Below are 25,025 nucleotides of genomic sequence, written 5' to 3' on the forward strand. Positions count from 1 at the left end.
TTGTCCTATTGCTTGTTACTTGGGAGAAGAGATCAGTTCCCACCTCATTACAACCTCCTTTCAGGTAGTTGTAGACAGCAATAAGGTTCCACCTGAGCCTTCTCTTCACCAGATTAAACACTCCTAATTCCCTCAGCTGTTCCTCACCACACTTGTGCTCCAGACCCTTCACCAGCTTCTTTCCCTTTTCTGGACCTGCTCCAGCACCTCAATGTCTCTCTTGTAGTGAGGGGCCCAGAACTGAACACAGTATTTGAGGTGCAACCTCACCAGTGCTGACTACAGCGGGATGATCCCTGCCCTGGCCCTGCTGGCAGTGCTAGTGCTGTTACAAGCCAGGATGCTGTTGGCCTTCTTGGCTGCCTGGGCGCAAGTTGGCTCATGTTCAGTGGCCATCAATCAGCACCCCCAGGTCCTTTTCCACTGAGCAGCTTTCCAGCTGTTCTTCCCCAAGCCTGTAGTGTTGCATGGGGTTGTTGTGGCCCAAATGCAGGACCCGGCACTTTGCCTTTTGAACCATTGGCCACATCCCATTGATCCAGCCTGTCCAGATCCCTCTGCAGAGCCTCCCTATCCTCTAGCAGATCAACACTCTTGCCCAGCTTGGTGTTGTCTGCAAATTTACTGACGATGCATTCGTTCTCCTTGTCCAGATCATCAATGAAGGTGTTAAACAACACTGGCCCTAACACTGAGCCCTGGGGGGCACCATTAGTGGCTGATTGCCAGCTAGATGTGATGCCATTTACCACCACTCTTTGGTCTCAGCCATCCAGCCAGTTTCCAATCCAGCTACAAATACACTTATGTAGGCCATGAGCAGCCAATTTGTCCAGGAGAATGCTATGGGAGACAGTGTCAAATGCTTTACGAAGGTCCAAATAGACAATGTCCACAGCCTTTCCCTCATCAACCAGGTGAGTCACCTTATCGTAGAGGGAGATCAGGTTGGTTCAAGTAGGATGTTCCCTTCATGAGCCTTTGCTGACTGGGCCTGATCCCTCTGTTTTCCTGCAACAAGTTCAGTCCAGTTCCTCTCAGCTGCACAGCAGTAATGGAGCACGTCATGGTCAGTTTCTCACAGTGCAACAACAGTCTTTGTGTTCTGTTGAACACCAGGAATTTTCTGTGTCACTTTCTAATGTCACCTTTCAGCATCAGTAGCTGTTCAGGAGCTGTTTCAGCATCAGAAGCTTATATTATAGACTTCTATTATTTGCACAGGTGAATCCACAATTTTGGAGCTGAAGTACTAAGCAGCTTGAATGAATTTGTCCTTCATCATTCAGAAAGCACATCTCTTCCAGTATTTCTTTCATCTCACATAGGGCACTTTGAAGCATAAGACACTTCAAAGATTGTTTGACAGCATGGAAAGAAGGTGTCTTTCTAATAATCCGAGTTCTTAAAAATCCACATTAGCTTCTCACTTCTTTTTCCTTCAGTATTTTCCTGGGGTGATCTGTTCTTCCTTTCCTCTATCACGGAGAGGGAACTGAAATACAGTGCATGTGTTTTGACTTGTAGGCCCTGTGCTGTGAAAGCACTTGCTCTCAGTTGATGGAGAATATGTATATTCTTAGGCTAATGTACATGTGGCATATTATTCAATTAAATCCTGTTCTTAGAAAGTAATCTTTATTTTCCTTTCCTCCTAGCTTCTCCTTTTTGGAATTTAATAAGGAAGCCACTTAACATGACCTCCTCTTCTCACCTGGCCTATGTACAACTCTGATCATTTTACATTTGTCCAGGTAGAAATTTTCTTTCACTATTCTTCCAGAGAGAGAATAAGTATTGACTGGAGAAGATCACTACAGGGGCCAGTTTGGTAGAGTTAAGGGAACTGATGAGGCAATATGATACGTTTCCTGTGCCCTTTTTTCTTTTCTGTTATTCACGTAGAGGCTCAAGAGGGAAGATGCATTTTAATTAAAGCACATGGTTCATCTGGCATGTGTATGTGTTTGGGTACATCCACCAGGGATGGCTAACTTTAATTGCAGAGGCTTCATAAAGGTCTGAGTTGGGGAAGGTTATCAAATTCATATATTCTTTCAGAAGAATTCTTCTTTTTGACATATTCTAATACTAGAGAGAAGCTAAAAATCTAGACCATAGAGAAACCCAACTATATCTGCCTGAGTGTGAATTTCTGTCGTATTTGGGATAGATATGTGCAGTCAGGATCAATAAGAGGGAGAAGTGCCGTCCATAGTTCTTTCTAACCTAGTTTTATGCTATGTCAATATCAGGGTCTCTGAATCACTGTGCTTGGGTTTTGCCCTTTCCAATTTACACTAGAAAGATGGGATAGAAATATATGTTTAGCAATAATTCATTAAACGCTACATATACTGACAAGGTGATACATAAAAGATATTAGCCTTACTGAATGCAAACATTCCACTTTCACATATTTAGCATTCTGGCATGTACTTAATGTTATCATAAAAGCAGTTGATGGTGTCAAGAAAGATTTCCTTCCAGATTATTAACTTCAGAATGGTAGCAAAATGTGGTGGACTGTACACACCAAAATAACATTTGCTTAAAAAAATACCTTCGTATTCTTCATTCATGTGCAGAGAGGGGATAAAATACCTGTCCCTTTAAAAATGTCTCCCAGAGCAAAGAGATGTTGAAGCTCATTTATAAAATATGACCAGCAGATTGTTGTTGCTGGCTTATTGAGACTGAGAATAGCAACAGTGCTGAGGACACTATTCATAGAGCAGGATTCCAGAAATGGTGTGTTAACCTGAATCAAACATCATAAATTATTGAGAACTGCTGCTTTTACTCTCTTTCCACTTCTTTAAATATGCCCTTTTGCATGGAAAATCTTGAATATAAGGTTTTCTATTTCTCTGATGGGGTATTTCTTCCAAAGAGTATTTATTAAGGGAGTTTCTTTGCACAACCTGTGGAGAAGTGTAGATAAAAACAGAAGCCTCAGGAATAAATATCCTTATTTCCAAGAAGTCTTTACATTTTTTGTTCCAAGTCTGTAACATTTTTGTTCACACTCCTGAAGAGCATTTCAAACAATCTTTTCATCTTGCAGTCAACATTGAAGTCTCTTCCTGCTTCAGAATTCACTGGAACGTGGAAATCTTAGGATGTACTTTCTTCCCTAAATTCTGTAAGGTTGACTGTGCCTTTTCTTTATTTTTTTTTTTTTTTGTTAGAACTATAGGATCTAAGAATGATAGCTAGCGTAATATATAATAAGCAATATTCACCCAGTCCTTTCCTATGCACAGAAAGGATCTTTCTCAGGCCATGTCTATGAGAACTGCTTTATTTGAGACTGCTTGCATCTTTTTGGGAAACCATATCACTTTCAGCCTTATGAAATGCTTTTATTAAGAGCCTTTGAGATGAGAGTAAAGAGGCTGGATGTGGAATATAAACAGCACAAGGTTTGTGAAAGTAAGAAAGGTGACGCAGTAATGATGGAAGAAAGGTTGGAACCTGAAGGGTCATCTAAAGCAAAAATTTATGTATTAACTTATACTTCAAAACAGCTAAAGTGTATGAAACCACAGGCTGTTGCTTGCTTTGGATGGTGACTTCACATTGCAACCGAAGGGAGTTTCATGGATCCCTCTTATTTTCTAGCTATAAAGGATTGGAAGGTAGTTGTGATCATCTGCCACTGTCAAGTGTCTAGCCTGCACAGGGAAATGGCAGGGAAAGGAACAGAAGGAGAGCAAGAGTGATTGCGAGGTAGGAGGGAAGTAAATTACTGAAACAGTTATATAGGTCAGAATTTGTTTCCTGCACAGTGACTCACATGAAACAATACATTTCCAACAACTGCATAGTAGATTCCAATTTCTGCATAAAATGAATGTTTAGTATTTTTGCTATAATTTTTCTTCAGTATCATTTGTCACATACGTTAGAAAGCTGGTGCAAAAATACTGTGACATGACTTTTATGCATATTTTGCAATATTATTTATCTTATGAAATTTCTTACATGCTTTCTGTGGAGCAGCTGGTGACAGAAGACTGCAGGAATTTTGCCAAGCTGGGAGCATGGATCCTTTGGCTGTTCAGTGCACTTTCAAAAGTAATTCAGTTCTCAGACGAGCCCTCAGGTACTTTGTCTGAAAAGGTCATCCTGTATCTCAGTTATTCCCTTTAAGTACCTAAAATTAAGTAAGATGAATCTTGGTGAGAATGAGTCATAGTGTGATTTAGAATGAAATAGCATTATTGGCCAGTGGAACAAAATATATCTGAGTATAGTAGCATCATTTGGGAAGTTTAGGCTAGATATAAGAAAGAAGTTCTTTACTGTTAGGGTGACGAGGCATTGGAATGGGTTGCCCAAGGAAGCTGTGAATGCTCCACCCCTGGCAGTGTTCAAGGCCACATTGGATGGAGTTTTGGGTAGCATGGTTTAGTGTGAGGTGTCCCTGCCCCATGGCAGGGGGGTTGGAACTAGATGATCTTAAGGTCCTTTCTAATCCTAACTATTCTGTGATTCTATGATTCACAAAAATAGCCAGTATTTCATCCAAGATGTCTGGATATAGTATTCAATATTGTCTTGTCATACTTGCATTGATGTTATTTTTGACCATCATTACACAGAAGGTGATCATAATGGTACTTTTGCCCTAAGAAGTAGATACTTACAGCTTTAAAATTTACTCCTACATGAAGGTATCTGATGGTCACTTTGAAAACTCTGTGATACTTTAGGATTTGCTTAGGATTTACTCTATAAGAGCTGACAGAAGTAAGATTTGTTCAGCATCTTGGTTCCACTTGCCTAGCATTAGATAACGTGACACAGTTACCAGTATTTTAGTTTTACAGAGCTGATGAATATCCACAGCTCCTCTTAAAGACAGCAGGACATGTAACTGCTTACACTTCATATAATTGGGTTCTGGTCCAATGTGTTTCAAAGTGAGACATTCAAAAGCTAAAGTAAGTACAATTAGTAGGCGTTTTGCAACTTTGATCTCTTCTTCATGTGTAAAGCTCATACTGTTAAAAGGAAATAAACCGAGGATATAGACTTCTCAAAAGAGAACTCTGAGCTCTGCTGCACACCGTTTATTTTCCTATTACTCTTTGAATGTTGTTTATTTGACATGCTCTATATTGCCTTGCCTCCCCCTCCTTTTTATTTTAATTGGGACCTGGTTATTGGCTGGAAATTCCACTAGCATGACTCATCCCTGCGCTGGAAATGACTGCGAACAGGCATCACATTGTGGGGATTTACTTCCCTCTCCACCCACCCCCCTTTTTTTTCTTAAGTGCTTTATCGTGGCATGAGCTTGTAATAATAAACTAAAAAGGAAGTTGAAGCTAATCATTTGGTTCTGAATGCACAAGCCCTGCCAAATTTCCCCACAGGCATGAAACAGCCGCTCAAGCTGCGACACCAGCAAATTAAATCCTGGAGGTAGCTGACCAGAAGTAATGAAATGTGTATTTACCATACTGATGCTGTCAGTCCTAAGACAAACTGGCTTTACAATCTAGTTAAGTGGGGCATGTTTGTCACTTCCAGAGGTGCTTCCAAAAAATACTCAGGTTTTTCTCTAGACTTCTTTTCAAAATCACAAGCCCAATGATGGTTGGTAACCCTCACTTTATACAACATACAACAATAGGATGCCTAAAGTGGTCTGTTCTATTAAAACACTCAAAGTGAAATCCATATCCCAAAGGAGATAAGTGATTTAATCTTATGACATGTTTATTGCAAGGCTTTTTTATTCATAACCTTTTTGCCACTTCATTCTATAAACCAAACCTTAGAGTTGTAATGATAAAAATTATTTAAGGAACCAATGGATAATAACAGATGCCTCTCACAAACCATGTGTTTTGTGCATGCAGCAGTTTAAAAGCTTGGGCAGGTACAGGTGTGTAAAAGAGGGCCAGATAATCACCAAAAAGAATAGGTACTACTCAAGAGAGGGATTTGTTACGCAGGTGGGCACACAGCTACTAAAGAGATGTCACTTAAAAAATGCTTGTGCATCATGGCAGCAGTGGTTCAAAAGCATCTGGACACATGCACACAAAGTAGGGAGGCTGTCATTTCACAATCCTCAGATGTTCAGGAGATAAAGGACTCAGGGAAAAGTTACTTTCCCCAGTTAGGTGTAGTCATAGGTAACAATAGTATATGTCTGAGAGGTTTCTACGTATTTAGCTAGCAGAAACATGTTAATTGTGTGAGAACTACTGAAGAAGGTTAGTGGATCATTTGCTGAATGGTACTTGCTGTGAATTCAAGGAAACATTATGAGGGGACAAATGAAAGTACAATCTTCAACATGATTAATACAATACCCACAGAAGGATCAAAGAGTAAAATCACACCCCATATGAGCAGTCTCTGAAAGCATCTAATTATATCCTAGGAATGTCTATCGCTCTGCAATTATATGCTTAATTTCCAGCTGTACTCAATTAACATCACAAATGATTTATAATACCACCAAACACAAGGAACTTGCTTAGAACTGTTTGTCGGCACATGTAAATTTGTTGAGCTTTTTTGTCTGTCTTTTCATAGCAAGGTAGGCACATTGAGTTAGTACCATGTAATTCAATGGCAAAGCCAAGGGCAGGCTAGAAGTAATTTTAGAGATAACATCATTCTTTCTCCTCTACCAAAACATTCAAATGCTAGTCTAAGGAAGGTCAGAACCCACTGATTTACATGGGATTATATATGCAGTTCAAGCTTGATATATAAAAATAACCTTGCTGAACCATGTCTGTCTTTCCTTGCTTGGCCTTGGAAGGGAATCATGTTTTTTTGTGATACAAAAGCACACATGCATCTGAAAAGCCAGGCTGTGAATGCCTTCCTTCTCCTGTCTTACCACATCAGGAGAGCTGAAGTAGGAATCATTCCATATTTGCTTAGCATGGAGATAATGGGGATGAAGAAGGGTAAGAGAACCTCCACTTGGTTTTGACCAGATCTAAACATAATCCCCAGTTAAAGGCTTGAATCTGTGTGGATCCAAATACTGAATGGGGATTAAAAGCAAAATACAAACTCTTGAAGTATGTTAATTTGATCTACTCAAGGGTAAACCTGTTGAATTCAGCTGAGGCTAATGAAAACACATGGAAGCTTTTGGGCAATTGGAGTCTTACATTATAAATCTTTTGGAGCAATTGCTCTGCCATCTGTGAAAAATTAATCAGATTTCCACACCAAAGTATTCATCCATGGATAACACTGGTTTATATCATTTTAGCAACTTAAAATTAATTCTTCTAAAAGTCAGTCAAAACAAATCTCCAATCAGCAGCTGAAGTTGCATTGCCTTTATTTTTAATCCGTTGAAGCTGTCTAGACTGCTTATCCTCTTTGAACTGGACTTAATTCACTTTTACCTTGTTCTCATGTTGGGTCAGGTAAGTGAGTTTGCTTTGGTCATTTTTTTTCTCACGCCTGTCGTTCTGTCTATAGGGTGATATGACCTTAGGTACACTGTGAAATCTCAAAGACAGTGATGAAATCACAAATGTATATTCAGACAAACCACTGTTATTTAAAATCTTACAAACCTAGAACCAATTCTCAGAATTGGTTCCAATTCCTAGAACAAATTCTCGGTGGGGTGTTTTTTGTGGGTTGTTGTTGGGGTTTTTTTAATGGCAGGAGTTAGCAATACCATATGTGTGAATTTCAAACTGGGAGCCTGGTTCCTGCAGCATAAATGCAAAAGACATTATTCTCATGGAAGAATCCCCTAAACAAAACTACAAGAAGACAGAAGGTAGACAAACTGCTAGAATTAATCTCTGAAGGAGGTGTCTAGCTCTTTGCTACAGGAACAACTTGACTGAATAAGTTGCAAACTAGCCATGGTTGCCCACCCTGCCTTCCAAATAGAGCTCTCAGCCTGTGAAATACGAAGGAGAAAAAGATCCCATGGAGTTGGGAATTTAAAATACCAGATATTACAGTTTTCACTGAGGGTAAAAAATTCTAAGCAGCAGTGTGGCCTAATAAACAAAAAGGCAACTCTTAATGAAAGCTTGAACTTTTCCTTCTTGTTAATTACCATGAAACTGTTTTGAAATTCCTGTGGAGAGCAAGTGCTTCTTGCTGACAGCTGGTTTGCAATTAATAAAAAGGGAAGTGTTTTCAGCTGGCAATGGCTTAACATGCTCATGATATATGAAAACAAGGTTAAATTGCTTCTTTCTCTCTACTACTGACAAAAGAAATATTGAAAAAGGAAATGGCGTAGCTTAGGAACTGAGAAGTGCCAACCAAAGCCATGGACATAGTGCTGAGAGCTGCATATCACCTGGTAGTTGCTGGAATGGGCATATTTGCAAAAGCTTCATCAGTGCCAAAAATTATTTTTCAGTTGCAGGCTTCCAGAATATATTGCTTTGAAGAATATATGATCCTGTTTCGGCAAGATAAAGGAGTCTTGATTTAATTTTCTCTCTTTGTTGGTTTAAATGACTTACTCTTTGTGGCTTTACTGGAAACCCTCTTGCTTCTGATACCCTTTTTAATCCCATCCTTCTTCTGCTCTACTCCACCTTCTGTCAAGAAAGAACGGCAGAGTCTTTGTTGCTTGGGATGTAAGGGATGGAGTAGCCAGAGCATCAGAAAACACACAGGAGGAACTAGCCTTCACTGCAGAGAGACTGGCCTGATAATAAGATGCTTGTGGACTTTGGCTGTGAATTGTGTTCAGAAATAAATGTTATGGTTTGATGTTAACTCTCTTGCAGAATATGAAATGGAACTTTACCTCAAATATAATGTGAGAATCCTATGAATACCAAGGGAAATAAATAAAAGTAAAATAATATGTTTTACTTCAGCAAAGTCTTTATCCTTGTCTTGTAGAATGCAGAACCTTTCCAAGTTACTGTCCGAGAAGACAATTGTATCATTGTCTCCCTGGAAGCATCTGATGTGGTGAGCTCATCCTCTGTATATGTTGTGAAGATAGCTGGAGAATCCAAGAACTACTTTTTCCAGTTCGAAGAATTCAATAGCACTTTGCCTGCCCCTGTGGTTTTTAATGCCAAATACCATGGCCTATATTACATAGTAACTCTCTTGGTAGTGAACTCAAATATGGTTTCCAAGTCAGCAAGATCAATCACTGTGTTAACCAGTAAGTAACATGTTATTCTTTCTTTCTTCTGTTTCTTCTCTTTGTGTGTGGTTTTATTTTCCCTGAAAGTTATTCTTGTGGAGAAGGTTGGGTGGGGTTTTTGTTTTCACTAGGTCATCCTTCTGTGTAGGATTAATCCCTGCATGAGAACAGTAGGGAAGAGGTGTTGAGAAGGCTTATGAGTGAAAATTCACAAGGTCTGAGCAAGAAGAAAGGGATGGCTGTGGGTTTCTCCTAGTGTGAGCTTTCCTGAACAGTGACCAGAGGTTTAACATACTGAGACAAATGTGATGGATGAATCTCCTTTACAAATGTTCATCCTAAACTCTTTGAACCAAGAGTTCCAAAAGACTAGTAAAAGACAAAAGGTGTTGACTAACATTTCAGTGTAAGCACTCCTGTTACATGGTGAGATGTATTCTGGTTTAAATGCTATAACAATGTTCTTTGGTTGCCAATGTGTTGAAGCAGTGTTAAACTTGCAAAGCAGATTCTAGTCACCAAAACCATGTTTCTGCCAGTATAGCTAAAGTTTTTTTTGTGTGGAGACCGTAACTGTAAGTAATCTGTGTCTTACTCCCTCCATGTATATCGAACCTGGGGGAGAAGTGTGATTTTGTTTGCTTTGTCATCATGTGAAGCACCACAGATTTCTGAGTGATTTCTGCTGTATTTCTGGCTCGACTGCTACTCCAGAACTGCTTCCATGTGCCAACCTGAAAACAATTCGTAAAATATAAAATGATTTCTTTGCCTGGAAGACAGATTTAAGAAAAGACAGGAAAAAAATATTTGGATGGAGCAAAACCAATTTCCGGGTGGTTTTGTTTTTTTTTTCTATAGACAGTTTTAGTTAGCTTGCAGATGAGGAATGGTTATGATTTTGTGTACTTACGTTAGTCTGTCAGTGAGAAACTGTCATCCACTGTAGTAATATTCAAAGCATATTACAGTAGTCTCATAGGTTACAGAGTGAGGTGTTTGAAACTTTGCAGTAACCAGATTTTGCATAATCTATACATTGTGCAGCCTTCCCTTGTGTTCTCAAGTTGTACCCTGATGAGGACAACCATGAAGCAATCTATGGGAAAAGTATGGTGTTATTGGGTAGTTCAAGTTTTCTCATAAGGCATATGTGCAAGAACATCTATGTGTAGTGAACAATTTTAGGATTCAAAAGCAGTCTGAATTTCCTTTTCTTTGACTGCTTTAACCTTGCAGACAATGTAGTAATTCTAATCCAATTTCCTATTTATGATTTGTTTGTTTTCTTAAAACAAAATAATGGAAGCATCAGGCATAATCAACTGGAAAAGAAAAATGCTTCACTATGCATTTCTAGTGGGTTTTGCATGCTGCACTTGCAGTTGTGTGTCAGGGCTCATTGCTGTTTGATTTCCAGAGCCCACAAGGGTCACTGGTAGCCTGGGAAGGTGTGATCCCATGTGGCAGATGGAATACACAAACTTCTGTGCAGGGGATCTCTGAAGGAAGAAGAAAACCAGTGTTGCTCAGCCCACCAAAGCCAGCTCCAGACTTCCTATTTCTGGCTCAGCGAGTTTCCAGAAGGTGTTCATGAAAGAGTGTGAGGCTGATGGCTCCAAGGGGCATATCCCATGTCACTTTCTCTCCTCCAAGACTTGACAGTGTTCTTTCTGATGTAAAGGAGCCCACCCCTTTTCACCACCTGTCTTATGTGAGTCTGTTGGCAGCATCCTAGGGTTTCCTGCTGTGGGCTCTGCTGCTCACCTAGAGCTTGGAAGGACCAGTGATTTGGCAGTTGGACAACGCTGCTTGGGGAACTCATGTAACAAAAAACAGAGCGGTGAATTTCACTGGTTTTGTCTCAGCAGAAAGGCAACCAGGTTTATGGAAAAGAAAGAGCAGCATTGAAGGATGCAGTAGTGAACATTGAAAGTGTGATGTAAATTCTGGACTTCTCAAGGGAAAGGGCCAGATCTCCTGTGTATTTTCTGCCAGGCAGACTCAGGATTGCTAGCTCTCATGTAGCAGCCTCAGTTACTAACATAGCTCATCATTGGAGCACAAGGCTGCAGGAATGAAAGTAAATTTGGAATGAAAAGACAGTGTGGCAGGCTGGTCTTTTTAAGATACACTTCAATATGTTGCTTTTGAGAAGAGATTTTAAAGCTCATGTAGTGACCACTGGCTTCTCCTACAAAACTGCATGATAGTTGGTTTTCCTTTTATTTTTTTTTAATTTTCCTTTTATTGTTATTATTCACTCCCTGTTTTACATCATTTTCTGATAATTAATTAACTTGATTTTTGTGGCAGACAATAATTAGGAGAGATTCGTATTTTCTTCACACCATATGCTCTCACTGCCTGTTTAACATGCTTAGTTTATTTTAACCATGAGAAGACATATAACTATCTTAGTTACTCCATCTATATCTTACATGTGAAAATATGGCACATTGCAACTAGCTTCCAGGACCAAATTAATTCCTATTCTAATTTCATTGGTATCAGGAGAGCTTTACAGGGGCAGATTGGCCTCATTCATTAGACTGCCACAAAATAAATCAATTGGGATAGCCAGTGATGCCATTGTGGTTACTCCCAAGGCTGTACTTTGATATTTCACAAGTCCAGTTTTCTGGGATCTTCTGATTTCTAAAAAGGAGTCCATGAACGGAGATGTGGTCTTGGAGCTTGGCCATATGCTGGAGACCTGAGTTTCACACAAACATTGTGTATCCAGATTATGCATGTCAAAATGAGAGCATGGTCCTTCAAAGACATTGTCTACTTAGAAATTCAGTAAGAGTCATGAAAGATCTCTACTTTCTAATGGTATATCTTGATGACATTTCCTTTCTGCTATTCACATCCCTTAGCAATGTGCTGCTTCTCAGCATATTGGCAAGACAAAGGTATGTCTCTTCACAGGTTGAAACTTCATCCAGTTTGAGTCAGAGAAGACTTTTGTTTTACCCCTCAGATATTTCTGTTCAGATAAAAAAAGATTCCTCAACAAAGATGATTTAGAAGTCAAAGAAATATCTATTTAATACATATATGCAAATATAATTATATGCATGCAAATATAGACATATAAATACACGTGATAAATATGTACATATAAAATTTAAAAATCTTAACATTATATAAGTATACAAATATGCATGTCTGTATGCTACATTTGAGGCTTCCGTTATTAATTTGGGCCTTCTCCACTAGACCTAACAGTTTATTTTCTGCTTATCTCTGATTAGAATCATTTAAGGGCTTTCTCATATTACTGAAACCACCACAAACTATAGCGTTTGCTTGTTTAGTCCAGATTGTTGTAATGCAAAGTGTGAACTATTTGTTGCAATATTTCTTCTCAAAGCCGAAGGGTTTTGTCAACTTGAGCACAGCCCACATCCTTGCATTGCTTCCTGAGCAGGGGTGATAGAATGAGATGAACAGGGTGCATTCAACTCTCAGATAGAAAGCCTGCAAAATGGGATTTGAGCACAAAATAGCTCTCTTTCTTCTGATTCTGTAGCAAAGCTGTGCTCAGCAAATTGGGCTCAGTATTTCACTAAAGGAGAAAAACTGAAACCCTGACCACTTAGTTGAAAAGATCCCTGTGATGGTTTCCACAACAATAGGTGTATGAATCTCACCATCCTGGCCAGATTCCTGTGAGTGCAATTGTATTGTGCCTATCAAAAATACCTTTCTTCCAGTTTTCAGTCTGGATAAGGTTAGAAGTTGTTCTGGTATCTAACATGATTACTTCAAGCCTGCTTTTATCTGCTCTTTGGGTTTTGGCTTTTCAATGGGAGTGAAGAAACTCCAGAATTTATATAATTAATTTAGTGTTTTGCAATATTTTAAAAAAAGTTTCACTTTATTACTAATCAGTTTTACATAGTTTATGAGAGAAATAAAGAGCACGGGTGTAAACAGTGACTAAAATTCTCACTCGTTCTCTGTTTTCCCATCTTGAAGCCTTGTTTTATTCCCAGGTTGACCCATACCTATACAGCCTTTTTTTTTTTTTTTTTCCCCCAAAATTCATTGTCAATTCTTCTTTTCGTTGTGAAGGAAAAAGTGTTTGCTCATTGGAAGGAATGTGGAAAGCAGTACACTGCAAAGCTATTGTGTGCTTTAGGAAAAATGTATCTCTACTGAGAACTGGAGAAATCAGGATCTCTGAGGGTAATTAAGAGCAGCTCTGCCTGACTTTTATTTTAGCTGATGATTAGGAGTTTTGAGTGGTAAATGTCTCATTGTTTCAAAAGCTTATAATTCCTTACATAAATCACTGTAAAGTATATTCCCTTTAGGGAGATTTCTGCCTCTGTGGCTTCTATGAAAAAATATTCTCCTCAGGAGACCAATGGGCCTACTGCTTGGGACTCTGATCTCTTCTGCACTCAAAAAGTAATTGGCATTAGACATAGTTAATACTTGGTTGTCACTGTGCCAGACACTGCAGGAAGTGATTCAATAGGTCAGATCCTTTTCTCCAGCTTATTAATGGATCAGAACTGTTGAAGTCAGAGCTTCAGAGGTTTTTTCCAATGAAATATAAAACTTAAGCCTTTTGTGTTTTTCTTTCTTAAGGGATGACATGGCACATCTTTAAAAAGGCTGGTTATCCGTGGCAGCCTGTTTTGAAACGTAACTCAGAAGAGTGCCTAGGTCCATTAGTGCTCAGCTTTCCCCACAAACAAATCGTGTTATCCCCTTTTTAAGGTGGAAAAAAACGTCCATCAGAATGAGCAAAACAAAGAATTGCAACCGTATGATTTCCTGCCATAATTTCCATTGTAAGGATGATCTAAAATATTGGCCTAAATCTGTTTAAGAACAATAAATTAATTTTTGTTCTTGTGATAACATTACTTTTTATTTTGTATTGTCTTTTTATGTCATCTTATGCGAATATCTAGAAAATGCAGTATATACCGTCATTGCTCATATGCTACTTTCACTTAAATTCCCTTTTCATAAGCAATAGCACATGGTATCTCTATTGCCTATCATAAACTTGAACATTATGTTCCTAAATTATTGAACAGCAGCTTTTTAATCTCAGAAATTGTTACTTTTTAGCAAGAGAGAAAAAAATCCCTAAAGTTTATAGCATAATGGAACCTCTACTCTGGCTGTGACTTGTTCCCAGTAACTATATAGATACATAAAGAGTGTCATCCTGGGGAGAAAATGACATAATTCACTTCTTCATGTGAATACAGGGAATTACCCATGGGAGTTAGGTCATGCCATCAGTGGGGCTTTTATTTTTTTTGTGAAAGTCGTGATATGAAGGTAAATTATCATTAATTTGGGTTTGATAGTGAGAAACAGAAGGGTTGATCTCAACCCAATTTCAACCACGCATATGTAATACTACGTAGAATCTACCACAGTAATCAATCACTAATCCAATCTGTAGAGTGATCTGATCTACAAATACTAAATACTAAAACCAAATTGGTTTGAACTGGAATGTTGTTATATGTTATATGTTGTTATATGTTATGAATTACTGTTAATGTACTCTTTTCTTTTTTTCATCCTCTGAATTGCAAATGTTAATGTGTCTGGCACAAACTGATGTATTAATGGAGGATTTAGCATCCAGAATTTTCCAGGGCATTTGAGGAAGAAGTTAGCCACATTTATTATGCTATCTTGATGTTTGTATAATGCAAGCTATGTGCTTAATGCAAAATGCTGTAGAGTTCAGGAGAAACAAAGAAATTGAATCTCCCATAAACTGATTTAATGGGAAAGCAGTTGCTATAGAGCAGCAGATTCTGAGACACTAAGAAAAAAGGCAAATTTAGGTCTTGATCCTGCAAGCTTGTCTGTGTGTGATTAATATAATCTGCCAGTCTAAAAATAAAGAGATTGTACATGAAGTGCCTTAAACATGCTATTAGAGGGACACTGAAATCTTCTAAGGTCCCTTCTGTAATATGAATTCAGACATCAACATAGTGCAGAATGTTTATGAAGCTCCATGTTTTCTGAACTATTAGGCTATTTCTTGAGAACCACTGAAATCTGTGAAAAGCTGGATTCTGACTACTGAAAATGGTAAAATTAAAAAGACCAGACTGTTTATGCTCTAAATTATAAATACAGACAGCAAAGAGTGACATTTTACATATTCTTTAAATTTAATAACCCTAGGAGCAGTTAGTAAGTGAAAAACAGAACATGACTTTTTTATCTGCTGAGTGTCCTTTTAATTTCACAGTGTGCAAATAGCTTTTGATGTGAAGATTTGGTGCCGAAGGAAGTAAGATAATGGAAGAATCTCTAAATTGCATTATATCACTCATGCTACTCTGCTAATATCAGCCATGAGCAAGGAGAGGATAGTAAGCAGAAGATAACAAGAAAGAGAGTCTGTGGTGATTACTGCTTAATTCAATTATTGGTTAATTAAATCAAAGCATCAGGAGGAAAAATCATTTGGATTAAAAATGAGTATAACTTCCATCCTTTATTTGATTTGTTGTAGGAAGGAATAAATGGGGTAATTTAATCACTGCATGAGAAAGTTTCAGTAATTCTTTCAGAAATAAGGAGACCTCAGATGTGAATGAGATAGCAGAAGAAAGCCCAGGGCACACCCGCTAACATGAAAGATGAGTGCATGTTAGCGTTGTGCTAGTTAGAGATTGTTATTGACATTTAAACTACTATCGTATGCTGTGTGAGCTGTGATATGAACCCTCTGGTCATGTGGATAGTCAGATGAACAATTTATTTTAGAATAAGCAATGGGAAGAGCCTCAGAGGAAAGAAGAGGGTAGACTTTGTTTCCTGTGATCTGTTTTACTCCTGTTTATTTCTAGGCTATCACAAATTGTCAGCAAAATTTTCACAGCTCCCATCAGTGAAGTGCCTGTAGTATCTGTGAGATTGGGAGTTTCTATTTGTAGGTAGTTAACATACAGATACATAGAGATTTATCTAATGAAGCTAATGAAGTGTCTTTGCCATGAGAACTAGTTTAAATAATCCTACAACACTGCATTCACATGCTCTGACAAAGTTAAAAATGATAATATGACTTCTTAAACTTGGGGAAAGATTCTATTTGCATCTGTGGTTTTTGTTCTTAGTTCTGTTTTCTTCTCCATTTCTCGTCATATCTGGAAACTTAGTACTGTGTTGAAAATACCGTGCTGATAATTGGGATTTAATTTTTGCTTCCACTACAGTCTTGCTTTTCCATCTTTTATTAACCTATTCCACCTTCTGTGGGATAATTCCACTTTTGAAACTGACACTAGTCTTCACTTTCATCTATTCTTTCTGTTGTAACTGTTGTAACTGTATGCTTTTCAGGGAAAAAATATTTGTTTAGTTTTTCTCTAAGACCTACCACGGCAGAACTTTGAACTCAGATGTGTCCTCTGAGGCCATGCTAATCAACAGCCTGAATTTTTCAATCTGTTCCCTACAGTGTGCAAGAACTAAATCAACATGATAATACTTACAAGGATTTAGGTATAATTACTGAGGGTGTTGTGCGTTAACTATCTCTATTAAAATATGCTAGTATGACAAATTTCAACTACCACTATTATCTTGTTTTGAATATGTGCTTGGCTCTCTTAACCTATGTATAATTGGATTGCTATAATTTTTTCTTGCTGAGAAGAGCACTGAGAAAAAAGGTTATTTTTTTCATTGTTGTTTTTTTGTGCACAAAGGAGGCTGAATGAAACTGCGACACTCTTGTTAGCAGCAATCAGACTCCCAGCTGCAGTGAATTGGCACTGCTTTCCTTAGGTGACAGAGCTACACTGGTCTAGGTGCCACATTGCAGGACACAGGGTATTTCTTTTTGTAGCCCAGCTGGCTCAGAGTTCAGAGCACTAGATCAGCAGTTTGTCACTAAACTGCTTTCTGTGCACAGGCTTTCCCCGCCCCTTTGCCCTCCAGTAAACCACTTTATTTCTCTGTATCTCAGTCCTTCATCTGTAAAATAATGGTGATGGTACCGCTATATTTTGTAGAAGTTTGATGTGGATAAATGCATTGAAGACAGTGGCCCTCTCAAAAATGGTGGGAACAGGGAATGTGTAATTACCCATGAAATACAGAAATGAATGTATATCAAAATAGAAAATCTTCATCCAAGTAGTTTCCTTTGGGCATTATGCTGATAAGTTTCTCATCTAATCTTAAAAGTTCACATTTATGCCAAACTTATGAGCAATTTCATGTGTTTTTGTTATTATTATCTGGACACTTTTACATGATTGGCAAGGATTAAAGATAAAAATCTTTCTGGTGTGTACTTAAATAATAACTGCTATTTCAACCTTATTTTTGTGGCAAATAAGAAAGTTTTTCTGTTAAAGTGTAAGCATAAAAACCATAAATTGTTCATGGGGGAGCACGCAAATGTTGGCTTTGACAATGCCCAAGTAGCTTTTGCCCCGGACCTCTGTGAAGCGCCACATATCACATGCTAGATTTGAGTGCCTGTGCCATACCTAGCAAAACCATTTGTTTCATTGCATTGGCGATGGTATGTGTGTGAAGAACTTAGTTTGCCTATTAATCTGCTCCTTCCTTCCTTTTTTCCTTTTATTTGTATATCGTTTAGAACCCCTTCCTGTGAGCAGTGTTTCTATCTATGATTACAAACCATCTCCAGAAACAGGAGTGTTGTTTGAAATTCAGTACCCGGAGAAGTACAATGTTTTTACCAGGGTAAATATAAGCTATTGGGAAGGAAAAGACTACCGAACAATGCTGTACAAAGGTAGGAGGAAACTATTCTACTATAACTTAATGCTAACTCTGCCAGAAACATTTTGAATTGTGGTCTTAGGTGTCGTTTTGACATGTATTAGTTAAAAAGATTTTTATTTTTTGTAAAGTGTCTGATTATATAGTGTCATGAAGGAAAGGAAGAGTCTTTGAATTGAACTGGTGGTTCACTTTGGATTTCAAACTGCTTCCCATTCTAGTTCTAGTGATTCTTCTTTTCTTTTGGATATTAGAGGAAGACTGAGTGGTCCAGATATTTTTAATCAGTTCTGAAATCAACCTGGGAAGGGATCCCCAATTCCTAATGCACTAAACCCCAAAAAGCTATCTACCTTCTTTACGTTGTTTGTTTTTTTTTTTTTTTAGCTTCACTGCTGCTGTACAATCCAAAACAAAACAAAAGTTAAAAGGAAAGAAATGCAAAACTCATTAGGAAGGAGGGAGATAAATTTTTATTTCCTAGAGATGCTTGTTGAAATCCCTAGATGACATGTGTCAGTTGAGGCATAAAAAATGCTTCCCAGTCTCTTCCCTCTGGCCAAGATTTCTTTTTTGGTGAATAGCTGATAGGAGAGCTGTAGGATGCCCCAGAGCTGGGAAACCCATTCAGTGTACCTGATTCCTGGCACAAAATTTAAACCTGGTAATTCTGTATCACCACAGAGTGGCACAGGGCTAATAGTGCTATGCTGTATAGCACTGTATATTACTGTAGTATTCAGCATTGTCCCTGAGCTAATAAACCCTGCTGCATTTTATAATTTTCAATTTTATTAGAATAATGTAATCAGGGGCTAACAATCTAGGCAGTCAGTCTAAACAATTTATCTAAGAAATGTAACAAAAGCAAATTCTGCTTTTTATTTTTACTGTTTTCTAACTCCCTTTTGCCCTGCAATGTAGCTTAAGCATAACATCTGTCTCAGAGATGTAATTCGGACTGTCCTATGGAAAGCATCCTGAGAACTGAGAAAGGCACCTGCACATACTGTGGGCCCTGAGGAACAGGTGGTTTAACACTGCATAGTGGCAGTAGAATTCCTTTGAATAATCGAGTAGGTGCTGTATTGAATTTTAGGCACTGAGCTAAGGCTCCCAAAGTAGAAGTCTAGTCACTGTAAGCTCTCTTTAAAGTCAGTAGAGGGAGATACACACTTCCAGATGGAGGTCAGAAAATTTTCCAGTCTCTTTGCTTCAAAACAGAGTGGGGCTAGAAACCACATTTTTTCAATGCTGTGAGGTGACAGAAGTTAGGAAAGGTGATTCTGAATCACAGCACAGAATATAGGTAACCTCTTTCTGAAGAACAAAGGGTAATTTTTAAAAAAAACAAGAACAAAGCAGTAATTTTTACCTTCTACAGCTAATACATGGTTCCAAGGGCTGTAATGCTGCAGCTGCTGATAAATAAAAAAGTCAACTGGGTTTAAGAAATTCACTAAACAACTTGCACACTCATTCCTATAGCCGAATAGCCTGAAGCAACTTCTCACGTGTACTGGTGGTGGATGTGAGCTCCAGACTCAAAACCGTGGCTTGCACTCATTTGCATACTAGATGGCCCTTTGAGCATCTACCATGAATGTTATGCCTCAGTCAGCAAAAGACCATGGAGGCTTTTTTGCGCAGCAGTTAAAGGTCTGCAGAAACTCAGATGTTCTTTGAGATGTTCAGTGTCACGTCTGAAATGCCGCCAGTTCAGCATGTGCAGTTGCATTACCAAAAAGTGAACTTTTGATGCATTTTCCTCTTTTCTAACTTTCTTCTTTTCTTCTTTTCCTCTTAAACTTTCTACAGATTTCTTTAAAGGTAAAACAGTTTTCAATCACTGGCTACCAGGTATATGCTACAGTAACATCACATTTCAGCTGGTATCAGAAGCAACCTTCAACAAAAGCACACTGGTGGAATACAGTGGCATCCAGCATGAGCCCAAACAGCACAGAACAGGTGAAGAAAATTATTATGCACCATTTGCTCCCAGTGTGTATGCTTGCTCTCCTTTCTGCTGTGGGGAGGGGATTGATCCCACAGAGAGGATCCCACACTCCTCTGTGTGGGAGCAGTCCTGGGAGCTGCTCCTGCCCAGGAGCATGGGAGGGGGATGCTAAGGCTAGCACATAGGGTTATGTGTCCAATACAGTGCAAAGGGAAATTTATATGAATGTTTCAGCTATAAAGCTTTTTTCTTAGAAAATAAATTCTGCTTCACATGAGAGGACCTAGGCCTTGTGCTAGGAATTAATTTTTAAGCCACAGTAGTAGCTGCACTGAGCATACTATTGATCCATCTATATTGGTCTGTCTCCTTGCACAGTGAATCATAGCTAAACTGTTGGAGAAGGCCTTCCTTACTGTGCAGTCTTCTATTATGGAGAGAAATGTCATAGTCACCCCACTTGACAGCCAGTTTGTGCCCTGAAGCATGACTTTTTAATTTCCAAGACAGCAATGTTGCAAAGGCTGAAAGTCACGCTTGTTTAGGGTCCAGAACTAATTTCATTTGGTCCTGGAACAGTGCCCAAAACTTTTCTGTTAATCTGTTGTACCACAGACATTTTCCAGGGTCCATAGTGAAATGAACCAGTGGTAAAATCAAAAAAACAAATCTTCAGATGAATACACTGATGTTGGTCCATTCATTGCCGTGGACAAAGTAAAGTCAACTGATGCCAGCCAAGTTCTGTCTTGAGAATCTTAAATATAGTTATCAAGATATTGAACCATAAGAATACAACCAACAGGATTGTACTTTGCTGTCCTGCTGCCCTCACATCCTTCATTCTTCGCATGAAAGATCGTAGTGTCTGGTTTTGTATTAGTGGCCGTGGCCGGGACAGGGGAAGTAAACAGGTTATTGTGGTGTAAAGTGCCAGTTTAAAAGGTGCCAGTTAAAATTATTTGCAAAGGCTACTCTCACTTATCATATGTAAGGGCAGACAGACAAGCAATTACAGTGAGGAAGACAAAATGCTGTGTGTTGCCCTCCTGGTATAAGTTGAAGTACCTTCTTTGCATGCCAGAATCTTGTCTTCTGGCAAACCAAATCTTAAGATCAAACCTTCACAAATATTAAAATCTAAACTGATGTTTAATGGTTGTGAAAAGGTGCTGCTAAAAGCATATGAGAAGGCCTACATTAACATGAAGGTCATACTTTTTAAATATGGGTTATGCCATGTATTAGTTTTGAATATATTTTTCAATTCATTTCCACAGAAGTTTTTTTTTCCATGATCAAGGTCTTTCTGGAAGACATAATAAAATATATGAAAATCCATTCTTACAAATTCACACTCAAGTAGCCTTGCTGCTGTAGTAGCACTGAAGTCGGATTGACTGTGATTTCACATCTGCTTTTCTTCTTGTTATTCTTGAATCATGATTTTTTTGGGAATTTACACTCATTTTGATCCTACTAGGATTGCTTCTTCTATAAGTATATGTAAGAGAAGGGAGAATCTTAATATGAAGAGGTTATTTCAAAATATCTCTAGATGCATTGTTTTTCTGAAACAGTATTCCTCTGGGGAATTAACACATCTAAAGGTGCACAGAACATATCTATTAAAAGACTAACCCTTGCTTCTCTTTTAGTTCCTTACCCACCTCGAAACATTTCTGTTCAGATTGTGCCAATCAACAGAAACAACTGGGAAGAGCACAGTGGGAATTTTGCAGAAGAATCATTCATGGAGCCACAAGAAATCATGAAGAAAGAAAAGCATAGCTATTTTTCTGACAACCCACCTGAAATTCCAGCAGTGAACACAACTGCAGCCTCAGCTGTCTACCGTCATAACAGCACTGAGTATGAAACCACATCACAGCCGTACTGGTGGTCTAATGAAGCTGAGTCGTCAGAGGGTGAAGAGGAGTTTGTCAATGCAGTTTCCAGTGATTACGAGGCCAGTGATGTCAACACATCTGGAAAACTCAATCCAGAGCCCCCTTCCTTCCTTCCTGTACAAATGGTGGTGACCTGGTTACCACCAAAGCCGCCTACTGCGTTTGATGGTTTCCATATCAATATTGAAAGGGAAGGTAAACCAGAGCCTTATAGCTTTTTCATACTTATTTTTTGTAATTCCATTGGTGCTTGTCTCCTCTACAAATCATTAACCAGTACTGTGCTTCAGAGGGCTTTGTTAGATCTCCTGTATTTCTTCAGAAATTTCTTGCACTAAATAACATCTGGTTCTGGCTGTGCATCATAAAAGTCAGGGAGGAGGGGTAAATTGCATTTTGCAATTCTCTTTTGTTAAACAAGATTTACACTGTTGTACATATTGCTACACTGTTTACACTGCAGTTATCGTAAATCCATTCTGGTAATGGAGAAAGGAGGTGAGGTGACAGAAATTTGAGACACAGAAGGCACATTATACCATGTAGTTTTGCCTGCCACTGAGAGAGGTTCTCAGAGGGACCTCAACTGGAAGGAGCATGCAGAAAAGATTCAGATTAATGCTTGTCTTGGAGGACAGCTGCCGAACATATTTCTTAGGCAACAAGGAAGCTTTGGTGGAAAGCGGGGAGATTTTTCAAGTGATGAAGCTACAAGAAAATCACCACATTGCTTAAAGATTTTCTGCTTTAAAATCTATTTTATCCAAATTAATTTTATTTCCTCACAAGCAATTTTGATAAGCCTTCCCACCCTGAGGGCAAATACTGTTTTTTTTTGTGTTGGTTTTTTTTTTTTCAGAATAAGAATGCAATATATTAGATAGGAAATTGGATGCTCCTTTTCTTCCATGTTGTGCTGTTTTTCACTTGCACAGTCATGGCAACCCAATTTTATCGTCCCTTCTATGGAATGAAAATTTGGCTTGGGTTTATTGTTCCTTTATACCTATACTGCAACCGTGGTCATTAATTACTCTTGTGCTGATGGCAGGAAATAAAACTACTCACATAAATCCAGTCCTTTTGGATACCTTTTAATCCCTCAGCAGAAACAGCATTAGCATTTCTGATATAAATCATTTTCTCAGTGGCTGAAGCCTTTCAAGTTTCAATTAATCCATACTTCTTTTTCCTCCCTGATTTAGAGAACTTCACGGAATTTTTGACAGTAAGTGAGGACACTCACAAATTTGTTGCTGAGCTGAAAGAACCAGGAAAATATAAGTTGTCTGTAACAACATTTAGCTCCTCTGGCTCTTGTGAAGTTCGGGGAAGTCAATTATCAAAAACACTTAGCTTTTACATCAGTAAGTATTTCAACAAATCTGTCTTTTTCTCCCAGACCAATATGACTTTAATGTTATATATATATAATATAATGTTAGAGTTTGACCACTGTGGCAGCTATGGCATCTGCTTCAGGATCAGAAGAGTCTGGTCTTCTGGAATTACCTGTGTCGGAGAATTAAATATACTGCAAATATGTCATATGTTATATCTTCCCTGGATGGGCCTTCATTGTGCTGTCTTGGCAGAGCTAAGAACTGAAAGCAGGCGACATATTTGATAGTCACTGCCCAGTGTACAGAAGTGAAGTGGCTCACTGAAACAAGTTCCCCCCTTGCATCTTTCAAAGAGAGGATTTAATTCAGAGAATTAAAGCAGTGGTTGTAGACATTCTTGAAAATACTTAATTTCTTTAGGCTCTATGCACTGGGTTAGGGATGAAGGATATCTCAGGCTGAGAGCATGGGAATTGCACAATTAAACACTGCACTCTGAAATTAGATGGTCTCTGAGAGAACACAGAGCAAATGATAATAGATGACATAGTTCAGCCTGATGAATTCAGAGGAGAAAAAGTAATTTATTTCCCTGTAGGATCCCAGGGTTTCTTAACTGAAGGTTTAGTAAAAGACAAAGCAATAAGACTACTGTGTAAACTAATATGATTGACAATTAGATCAGCAAGTAAGGCAGGTGTTGATGAATTCAGATTGTTATCCTTCTGGTGGCTGTGATCACCTCTGTACCTTTTCTACAAAAGGAAGTAGATATAGCCTGCAAAGTGCCCATACAATGAGAATAGGGGAATACTTGCAACATTACACAATTTTACGCATGGGAAGATGGTGTCTTCCCCAGTTCATGAATGCTGTAACAAGATACAGGAGCTAAAGCTGGAAGAAACATTCATATTTAGAAGAAAATTTACTCAAGTACTTAATTACGTTACTAATAAAAATCTTGCCTTTAGAAGCTCATAACATTTACAAATACTAACTATTTAGGCTTAAATTCCTCATAATGCTTGACTGCATGTAACTGAATTCCACTATCTTGCCTATTTTTTAACTTTATAAGTGAAAGAAATGGTACTCAGAGAACAAAGAGAAAGGAGGAAACAGCACACAAGAGAAAGGGCCTCTGCTGTTGTAATTTCACTGTCTTTGGTTTTCTTTAGAAATAGTTATTAGACAGCTTCATTATGTGGAAAGCATTAAAATATATAAAAGTATTCAAGTATAACAAATAAATTATGTAGCATTGCTATTAATGCCAAATGTTATTCCATTTCCATTAAGCAATATGCAATACAGTGTCTCCATGAAGTCTACTCACTGGGGACAGACATGAGAGAAATAAGAAAATGTTAATCCAAAGTATGGTTTTATGGATTGCTAGATTAAGTATTAAGATGTTATGGGAATGTAATGAATATTTTTATTTTACATGTAACACATTGAGAACATTTGTTTTGGGGGGGGGGTTCAGTTAGTTTTGCAGTCTTTCAGAACCACTTGAGGATTCTTGGCAATTGTCATATTTATTCTGTCACATGCAAGATCCCTAGTATTTAGATAGATTTTATACATATTTCTGGTAGTATGCCAAATCTGAGATGTGCACAAGTCCTCTTAAGGTGAAATTGCTTTTCCATATTTCTTTATGAATCTAATCAAGCAGGCTTTTTGTGTAGGGACTACAGCTTAGGTTTGTGACATGAAATAGCTCAGTTCCCTTAATGCCAATGCTGAAACAAATTATGAATGGTAAGAGCTGCACATACAGCATTTGCTCCAGAGACTAATCTAACGATCGAGTTCCTTTTTTAGCTGAGTAGGTGTGGGCCCGCTGTTATGAATAACTCTCTCTCATGGCTTCAGCCTTATCTTACCCTTGTAGTACTCTGTTAGTG

At 38.3% G+C, this 25,025-nt stretch overlaps 1 protein-coding gene across 1 annotated transcript in view; it reads left to right on the forward strand.

The window, feature by feature from the left end:
- PTPRO (protein tyrosine phosphatase receptor type O) overlaps positions 1 to 25,025 on the forward strand; it is a gene marked incomplete at both ends in the record, with an annotated part of 150,030 nt that overhangs the window by 78,708 nt on the left and 46,297 nt on the right. Inside the window, 5 exons of the mRNA XM_080626035.1 lie at positions 8,875 to 9,148; positions 17,751 to 17,909; positions 19,715 to 19,867; positions 21,515 to 21,961; positions 22,972 to 23,133. Of these exons, the coding sequence (XP_080482161.1) occupies positions 8,875 to 9,148; positions 17,751 to 17,909; positions 19,715 to 19,867; positions 21,515 to 21,961; positions 22,972 to 23,133 (1,195 nt within the window). The remainder of the gene's footprint in view (positions 1 to 8,874; positions 9,149 to 17,750; positions 17,910 to 19,714; positions 19,868 to 21,514; positions 21,962 to 22,971; positions 23,134 to 25,025) is intronic.

This window comes from Psittacula echo, assembly GCF_963264785.1.
Source record: "Psittacula echo genome assembly, chromosome: 1".
Classification (NCBI taxonomy): Eukaryota; Metazoa; Chordata; class Aves; order Psittaciformes; family Psittacidae; genus Psittacula; species Psittacula echo.